This window comes from Anguilla rostrata, chromosome 13, assembly GCF_018555375.3.
Source record: "Anguilla rostrata isolate EN2019 chromosome 13, ASM1855537v3, whole genome shotgun sequence".
Taxonomy (NCBI): Eukaryota; Metazoa; Chordata; class Actinopteri; order Anguilliformes; family Anguillidae; genus Anguilla; species Anguilla rostrata.
This window is the reverse complement of record NC_057945.1, coordinates 8,350,724-8,360,216: the sequence shown is the minus strand read 5'-3', so window position 1 is coordinate 8,360,216 and position 9,493 is coordinate 8,350,724. Positions and strand designations below refer to the sequence as shown.

The window sequence follows — 9,493 nt, the reverse complement described above, 5'->3', positions numbered from 1 at the left end:
ACATAAGCTTAAATCGCAACGTAGCCTACATAATAATCAATCTCAAACTGTATTAATTTATTTGCTTGGTTAACAAGCGTGCCAATTTTATGAAGAATATGTAATTATCATAATATTAATAAATAATCCGTAGTCAACCATTGGGAATTCCCGTGTCATCATTCACGTCAAAACATTTATAGGATCAGATTTAGTAAAATCAGCTAGGCTGATCAAAAAGATAGCGCAACAGTTTAAACTTGAAGGGATATGAACACCACAACGCCATGAACACCGGAAGCTTTGAAGTACAAGTGCAATAATGGCTTGCTTACAACTTTATAAAATAGGTGCATTTTCATCGGCAAGACCACTAAATCAGATTTTTTAAAGCTCTGTGGATTATCTGATTTTTATTAACATGCCCTTTTTGAAAGCACAGCGAACGAAGACATCGGAGAAGTCAAATAGGCTGAGCAATGGTTGGTTAAAAACTACCTTCCAACACTCGAGCTAACAAACCGCTGCTCGGTGCATTCACTTCTACATCATTCAATAGGCTACGCCTTTCTGTGGTGTATTTTCAAATTTACCCCAACCCCTCTGCAAAATAAGATAGCGAAACTAAGTTTGCCTTTTCCCCAAGTTCCAGTTTTGTTTAGTTTTTTCTGCAAGGACAATACAAAAACGGAAAGGCTTGTATTTTTTAGCTGCTTATAAAATATCTGGGAGGGAACGAGGGACACACCTCCAGTAGCCTAATATAAGGATGAAATATAAATCAGAGCATGTATACCTAGTATTTCAGAGCATATTTATATGTATAAACAGGTCATCATGACGCCCGGCAAGCAAAAAAATAGAACTAAGCTCCAGTTCGCTTGTGTCGCACAAGTTTCGCAGCAGGTTCGTGCCGCGTTCGCAGCTGGTGTAGAGGACGTCGCCCGCTGCCGTTGTAATAACAGTACTTCAACCACACTTCACTTACGCGCGTCGTGCGCTCGCGGCCGCTACGCGTGCGGTGGGTGTCCGGCTTTAGTCAGCACCACACCACCAAAGACACCAACCTGTTCCTCATTACACCAGTTTTCCAACAATGCAAAACATGACTACTTTGCATTAAGGAAAACCTAAAGCAGCACTTGTTTTTACTGTGTGCGTGTGCGCGCGCGCGTGTAAACCTGGTGCGTGTGGATCGGCCCTATGGAGTGTGTGTGTGTGTGTGTGTGTGTGTGTGCCTGTGCGCATGTGTGTTCTTGTGTGTGCAACTGTTGGGACAGTAACCACAATATTGTGCGCGAGTCCCCCTTAAACACAGGCACGTGGATTACAACACGCCTATACCGGGGGTGGTTGTCACAACACCAAAATAACTGCGCCAACCAACCCTGGTTTCAACTCTATTTGATATTATATTCATGATATATTTCATGTTTTATTTTGTATAGGCTATTTAAATTTATTCAATGAATATTTATTCCATTGAATAGTCATGGTTTCTAGCTCTTAGTTGTTCTTATAATACGATATTACCTAGCTAACATCACAGAATCATATATCAAAATTTAGCTGATTCCTATCTCTACTAACTGGAAGTAATACATTTTCAATATTTCTGTCTAACACAGTTTTATGATACGTTTACTGTAAAGACCATTTTTTACTTTTGAAACGGCAAAACTGGAAGGTTGGTCGCACAAAAAAGTGTGCCATTTTTTTAGATGTTTTAACATGAAACATGACTTCAGTTCAAGGACAACAAACATTTTGATTTTACAGTTTTGTGTCTGTGACCCACAAAGGACCTGAAAATAGCTGTGTGCCAACCAACCCCAGTGCCTGCCAGCCAGCCCCGGTCTCTCCTACAATTTAAAGTACGTTAATCAATTAACATTTACATTTTGGCAGGTTTATGCCTCCATACGTGTCGACAGGTTGATTTTGTGTAAAAGTAATTATCTTAACATTGTTAATGTTTTAAATCAAGGGTGGTGCAATTAAATTTGGGTCTCTTTGTGTTTCCTTTTATGTTCCCGTGCGCCACCAGTGAATGGCTATTGGATAAGCTATACTTCTTTACGAACGATCGACTCTGAACAGTAGGCAAAGTACAGTTTGTGTTCCGAAAGTGGCTTATCGGGGCGTGGTGTGTCGTTGGGCGTTTGGGGGAGGAGGGCTGACGCCGTTGTTCCGTTGGCTGTTCAGTTGACACCCTTCTCGAGCGAAAGAGAAGGATGAACGACCCTGGGCTTCAAAAAAGGATTTCCCCAACAAAAAACTTTGTTGCCGGGGGTGTAGGCGGATCGTGTCTTTTACTCGCAGGGCATCCACTAGATACGATAAAGGTGATGCGTTAATCGTGTATAAAATAATAATTTGCTGCATGCATGTCTATAGCTTTAAGTTTAAATAACATACAGTAGCCCAAGCTATCCATAACAGGAATGAAAGTAGCATTTAAGATATACTGTAATTTAAGAATAACACGCCGTTTAACATTGATAGATAGGGTCTACTAGATAGCTAGCGATATTATTTATGTTAATTTCTAGTTTGTATATTTTGGAACTGTCCGCTTTGGCTCTGAACCTCTTTAGCTGCAAGACCCGCGCCTCTGAGTCTGATTCTCCAAGCTACTTCGTAAGGAGCGCGTATACTGAATGGCTATAGTACAAGAGTTGAATTCACCTTAATTTCTGTTTGAGTGAAGGGTGTTTAATAAGGTGAGCAGGTTATGGCTTGCGACATTGGTTTAATTGTTTAATTGGTTAAATAGACTGTTATAAATGCAACAGTTATTGTACATTCTCATTTTAATGTAGTTCCATCACATTGTCTCAGCTGTATGTTTATAATAACCGAAACATCGTAGGTCTACATGTTCGTCTGTTGAGGTATTCCGGCTATTCAACATGTTCTTGTAAATGAGTATGATATTCCAAGTGTAGAAAATAATTCATACCGGGGCTGAAGTCATTAGTGTTTTTCGTGCTTTTATGAAGTTGGTTTTTGTGATTATTCATTTTACCGCAGGTCCCAGTTTTATAGCTTATGAATAGGACAAATACAGGTCACTTAGCCACTGCACCCCATTCCCTTAAGTGGTCTCAGGGTAGCGTTATGTGGGGGAGTGTACAGTGCTCGCGGGCATATCTCAGTCACGCAAAGCAAACTAAACGTTTTAGTTTAGTAAAGCAACTGATTTGTAATTTCTCAGAAATGCATCGACTGCTGTCAATGAATCGATTTCATTGACAATACGAACTATGAACTATAATGGGCAAAAGGAAATCTGTTTTGCCTGTCAGGTTATGACAGGTGCCAGGCAACAATGGCTCCAATGTGGAATTACGACCTGATTGTGGGTGGTAAACTTGTTTACAATCTTGGTGACTTTCCGGTGTGCGGTACAGCTTCAGTCACCTTGAAGCCAGGCAGTTTTTGTGACGTTTTACGCTGCCACGGATACATTTTTGATACACCACAATGCGTAAAAATAAAATAATTGGACAGTAGATCACCTCCTTAAAAATGAATGTCCACTGGCACATGTAAAACAGTCTGTGAATGTCACAAAATTTAGCCAAAATTTTTAACTGTATGGGTCTGCTACTATTCTCAACTAGAATGAATGTGATATAAAACACATTTAAAAAAATAATTGAAATAAATTGCTTAAAATTTGTAACCCAAAAAAGGTAATAAGGAACAATTCAGTTGGCTTCAGGGGTTCGTGATTAATATTTTCTACTGGTCTGACTCCTAGAGTATTTAAAAAGAAACACAATTTGCCGCGTCTTGTAGGTGAAGGTTGGTTGAAGATCATCCAGGGTTCCTCAGGTTATGACTGCATCAATTCCTCTCAACAGCAGTCTGCAGGTTACCAGCTGTCACACATTTACTTTAGTGGCATCTACCCAAGGATTTACAACACTAACGTAAGTGCAAAGATCAGGAGCAGAAGGGCATTAATTGCTATCTTTTTTCTAAGATGCAAAACTTGAACCAGAGCCTATCATTAATCTGAAATATACTCTGTATACTCACACACATTTTGTGTGTACTGTGTGCACCAGTGTATACAGTGGTGCATTCTACTAAGAGCACCATTATGCATTACAGTGGTGCATTCTTCTAATATGTATTTTGTAACAGTCCAATTTACAAGGATGGTTCAAGACATTCTATTATTTTTCTGGTACACAAGAGGTTGTGTACCAGGTTGCATTTGCCATAGGAAATAGTTCCAACTGAAAATGAGATTGAACATGATTTCTTGATTAATAATCAGGTAACATACACACGTAGGACCCTGGGAGTCGTGATGTCACTGAAATAGCTGTTTTAGAGTTACCTGAAGTGCACTCTATTTCTTTAGATGACAAACGTCCTAATGCCCCTTTGCCAGGCAGTTTAACACTTGCAGGTCGTCATAAACTTTAAATTTACTTCAAATCTAATTTTAGATACCTGCCAATAGCATAAAAAAATATCCTTAATTTCTGCAAAACAATCAAAAACATACACCAAAACTGATATAATATCAAAAACTCCCCAGAAAGTGAACTATTTATTTAACCGGTTGCTCAGTAGCCTTTTAGAGAGTTTTCAGACTGAAAATATCAGCATTATTGATTACCCTGAAACATAATGTACCACCAGATCCCAATCAGCACCAAACCTTTTTTTGGACTGGTGTTTGGTAACTGATTTTATCTTTGGTTTTCTGTAGGTTCGTCTCCAGACTCAACCCAGGGCCTCTCAAAGTCACGCAAGTGTCATCTATACTGGAACATATGACTGTTTACGAAAGACATTATCAAAAGAGGTGGGATAATGTACATTTTTTATTGGTACTTACTGCCAGTTCCTGCTTCTTAATTTTGTCTTTACAGTAGTGCTCTCTCTGCCTGTAGAGGGTGCTGGGCCTGTACAGAGGGTAACGCAGTACTCTCTCTCTCTGCCTGTAGGGGGTAATGGGCCTGTACAGAGGGTAACGCAGTACTCTCTCTCTCTGCCTGTAGGGGGTGCTGGGCCTGTACAGAGGGTAACGCAGTCCTCTCTCTCTCTGCCTGTAGGGGGTGCTGGGCCTGTACAGAGGGTAACGCAGTACTCTCTCTCTCTGCCTGTAGGGGGTGCTGGGCCTGTACAGAGGGTAACGCAGTACTCTCTCTCTGCCTGTAGGGGGTGCTGGGCCTGTACAGAGGGTAACGCAGTACTCTCTCTCTCTGCCTGTAGGGGGTGCTGGGCCTGTACAGAGGCATGGGGGCTCCACTGCTGGGTGTGGCCCCCATGATGGCGATAAGTTTCTTTGGCTTTGGTTTGGGGAAACAGCTCCTGCAGCCAGACCCCAGAGCTCCACTCACGTCAGTATGAAGGAATGCAAACTTATATTGTGTGCACGTGTGCATTTGCACCTGTTGTATGTTTGTATGCGAAGATATGTGAGTGGGTATGGGAATGTGCGTGTATCTGTGTTTGTGTGTGAGATTGCGTGTGTGTGTTTGCGCTTGTGTCTGTGTATGAGGTCATGTGTTTGTGTGCAAACTCCTGTGTCTGTACACTGGTATGGCGGTATGGAGGAATGCAGAGAACTCTCTCACACACTTTCTTCCTCTCAGGTCCCAGCAGGTATACCTGTCTGGAATGCTGGCAGGGGTCTTTACTACAGTCATAGTGGCCCCTGGGGAGAGGATCAAGTGCTTACTTCAGGCAAGTAAGCAATACGTGTCTTTACTGTGTGTGTGTGTGTGTGTGTGTATGTGTGTGTCTATATGTGATTGCATGTGTGTGTTTGTGTTTGTATGCACATGCATGACGCGTGTGTGTGCGTGTTTGTGTGTCTGCGTGTGTGTTTGTATGCACATGCATGACGCGTGTGTGTGTGTTTGTGCATCTGCGTGTGTCTTTGTATGTTCATGCATGACACGTGCGTGTGCATGTATGTTCGTCTGCGTGTGTGTTTGTATGCACATGCATGACGTGTGTGTGTGTGTGTGTTTCAGGTGCAGTCTTTGTCAGGACGGCTGAAATATGCAGGACCGCTGGACTGTGCTGTGCAACTATATAAGGAACAGGGGATCCGCAGCGTTTACAAGGGAACGGTCCTCACACTCATTAGAGGTACTGGCAGAGAAATTCTGTCACATGGCAAATATAATAATAATAATAATAATAATAATAGGAGCCAAGCACCTATTATTCTTTTTCCACTGTTGAATATGAATTGGACACTGAGCATGAACATAACCTTTGAATTTAATTTGCAGCTTGTATTCTGGAATTCAGAATTTGAAATTGTACTTTACTACTCAATTCAATATTTCACAACTTGCTATTGTGTTTTCCCAAGCCTGGTCCCCTGGAGGTCTTCAAAGGTCTTTTATTTTATTTTATACAATTTTATGTACATTTGATACAGTTTTCTATGATCTTTCTCCCTGTTCTTCTTTGCTGTTCTTCATTTTATCCATCACATTATTAACAAATGCAAACAACTATAGAACTAAATATTGTTCTTATTTATTTGCTATCACATATTTTGAAATAATATTTTCACAGTAGGAGTGTTTGTGAATGGATCCTTTCACAAATCATTCAGGAAACTGTTTTATTTTCTCATGAGCGCCCTCTATCCAGTGTTCTTGGCAGTGCTGACACACAGGATGTTTGTTTAAATAACTTCAATTTGGTCGATTGTGAAAAATGTCTGCTGTGCCGCACATTAAAACGTCAGAAGTTAATAAAAGTTACATGACTAATGAACTTCTATCACTTTTGAAATCAAAAACAAGAACCTGTGTTATATAATGACTGTCCATATAAAGCCCAATAACCAGGTGCTCATATGAAGGAAAGGTGCAGTTTGAGGTGAAATATGTAATTGGAAAGGGATGTATGTTCTTATGACTCTTTCAGATGTGCCTTCTAGTGGTTTGTACTTCCTGACCTATGAATATGTGAAGAACGCTCTGACTCCTGAAGGACAAAGGTCAGGGTCCCTTTCTCTCTGGTTTGAAGTTTGGGGGAAAATTTAGAGAGTTTGGGGGATGTCCCTCACCTCTGTCTCCCCTTTTCTTCTTTTCAGTGTCACCCAGCTTAGCACTCCCAGAATCCTCTTGGCCGGTGGTTTGGCAGGCATTCTGAACTGGGTGGTTGCGCTTCCCCCAGATGTTCTCAAATCAAACTTCCAGACAGGTACGGGGATTCGCCAGGACTTTTTAAATTCCCTTACTCATTCCCCTTTTCTTTCCAGTTCAGAATGTCCAGCTGTATCTATCAGTGCACATTATGGACCACAGCAATCCGTTTGGTAGAGCTCAGACAAGCCTGAGCTCTCCGCTGAAGCACGTGATGTTGCCTCTGCTTCTCATCACACCGCAGTTCACTGGTTGGGCTCACACAGACACAAGTCTGAGGAAGACACTTCGGGCATGATTTACTAAGACCTTCAGCGCATGGAAAACCTTTTAGCACACGCAAAGCCAGTAACATTTGCACATGCTAAAGGTCTTAGTAAATAAGGCTTTTAACATGCGGCTCAACTGAATGTATGTATATAGGCTTAAATATATGGCCATACGTGTACAGTGGGATAGCACATAAGTTTCAAACTCCAGTGGCGACAACATTTAATTTAAAAAGTTCAAATTGGCTGTGAATGAAAGAAAATGCATCTTTCCCTGATGTGCTTTTCCCCGTGTGCCACTTTCAGCTGCAGAAGGGCGCTACAGGGGGGTAAACCCTAACCCTAACCCTGATGTGCTTTTCCGGTGCCACTCAGCGCGGAAGGGCGCTACAGGGGGGTAAACCCTAACCCTAACCCTGATGTGCTTTTCCCCGTGTGCCACTTTCAGCTGCAGAAGGGCGCTACAGGGGGGTAAACCCTAACCCTAACCCTGATGTGCTTTTCCCCGTGTGCCACTTTCAGCTGCGGAAGGGCGCTACAGGGGGGTAAACCCTAACCCTAACCCTGATGTGCTTTTCCCGTGTGCACTTCAGCTGCGAAGGCCTACAGGGTAAACCAACCTAACCTGATGTGCTTTTCCCCGTGTGCCACTTTCAGCTGCGGAAGGGCGCTACAGGGGTTTGCGGGATGTCCTTGCGAACCTGATCCGGGAGGAAGGGGCTTGTGCTCTCTACAAGGGCTTCACCGCCGTCATGCTCCGAGCATTCCCCGCCAATGCGGTAACATTACCCATAGCACTTAGCGCTACCCTTAGCATGCTGCATTACCCATAGTCCTTTACATACCCATAGCGTATTACATTGGCCTTAGCACTTACAGTATCAAATATGTATGGTTTCATAATTCCAGAACGCTGTAACCATTGTATATTTTGTACAAACTACAATCTGATCTTATTGTGAACTATAATAACACAAGCAATAGGTAATCAGTTACATTAAACACAGCCAACTCCTCACTATCTTATTATGCTCCTAGGATGGAAAAGCAGTTATAATTTGCAGAGTGACAGACTCAGAAAAAAAGACATTTTATGATCTAAAGAAAGTCATTTCAACCAGTTGCAGTGTAAAGGTAAACCAAGGCCTCACTGTAAAAATGATGCACTTCAATAAGCACAAGGAACAATACTAGACCAAACACAAGCCAGGAGAATGTAGGCAAATATGTGCAAGTCCGGTCACAGCTCTTAATGCTTCCCACAGGCCTGCTTCCTGGGATTTGAGTTAGCTCTGAAGACTCTCGACTGGTTGGCTCCCAACTGGTGACCTCTGTGATTGGTTGGCTCTGGACTGGTGACCCCTGGGATTGGTTGGCTCACTGATGACTTGAGCAAGACCAGGACTTCTGGTACCTGGTGTCACTATGACAACAGCTTTCTACAATTTATGATTTATTTAATTTTTTTGTGCTGCCAATAATGTTTACTGACCAGTTGAGTTATTGTAATATCTATTTTTCAGTAAAATTGATTGCTATGTTTGCTTTTGAAACAAAATAAATCTACATTTGTTCTGACAATTTCTGTCTAAATTTCATATTCCTTTTTAAGAAATTCAACATTCCATACGAGAACAATGATGATGCAATCATATAAATAGCAGAATAACATTAACACATTATTGAATATTCTTCCTCATGAGCTGAATCACAATTAGTGTAATGAGGTGTCTAATAAATTATAAATATGCACTTAAACACAGTTCAATTCACAGTCAGACAGAAAAATTTAAGATAATTAATTCTGTGTCGGAATGCTTGTGGAGGGAGAGACAGGGGACAGAAGAATTAGATTAGCCAGAGAGCCTTAATACACCACCTTAACGATGCATCCATTCCACATATATTTTAAAACAAATTTAAATATTAATTCCATGTTTTGATTCAAAATAGTTTGCAAGATATACTCAGTGGCTGCATTGCCAAATATGCCAACAGGCTTTGACTAGCATATATAAGTATGCTTTTAAATGTACACTATATGACCAAAAGTATCTGGGGCTGTTTTGCATGGTTTGAGCTAAGCCAGTTCCAGTGAAGGCAAAT

At 41.4% G+C, this 9,493-nt stretch overlaps 1 protein-coding gene across 1 annotated transcript; it reads left to right on the top strand.

The window, feature by feature from the left end:
• Positions 1–2,122: 2,122 nt before the first annotated feature.
• On the top strand, positions 2,123–8,968 carry si:dkey-150i13.2 (mitochondrial carnitine/acylcarnitine carrier protein). The gene is made up of 9 exons (XM_064305801.1): positions 2,123–2,324; positions 4,712–4,807; positions 5,218–5,345; positions 5,601–5,691; positions 5,985–6,102; positions 6,898–6,970; positions 7,067–7,176; positions 8,045–8,166; positions 8,653–8,968. The coding sequence occupies exons 1-9, from the start codon at positions 2,214–2,216 to the stop codon at positions 8,713–8,715; spliced, it is 912 nt and encodes a 303-aa protein (XP_064161871.1). The 5' UTR covers positions 2,123–2,213; the 3' UTR covers positions 8,716–8,968.
• Positions 8,969–9,493: the final 525 nt, after the last annotated feature.

What these genes read in the sequence shown, in the direction of transcription:
- si:dkey-150i13.2 (XM_064305801.1), top strand. Translation starts at nt 2,214, where the DNA reads ATGAACGACCCTGGGCTTCAAAAAAGGATTTCCCCAACAAAAAACTTT. An exon ending in GACCCCAGAGCTCCACTCAC is followed by an intron (nt 5,346 to 5,600) that starts GTCAGTATGAAG and finishes TCTTCCTCTCAG; the next exon opens with GTCCCAGCAGGTATACCTGT. An exon ending in GAGCATTCCCCGCCAATGCG is followed by an intron (nt 8,167 to 8,652) that starts GTAACATTACCC and finishes TGCTTCCCACAG; the next exon opens with GCCTGCTTCCTGGGATTTGA.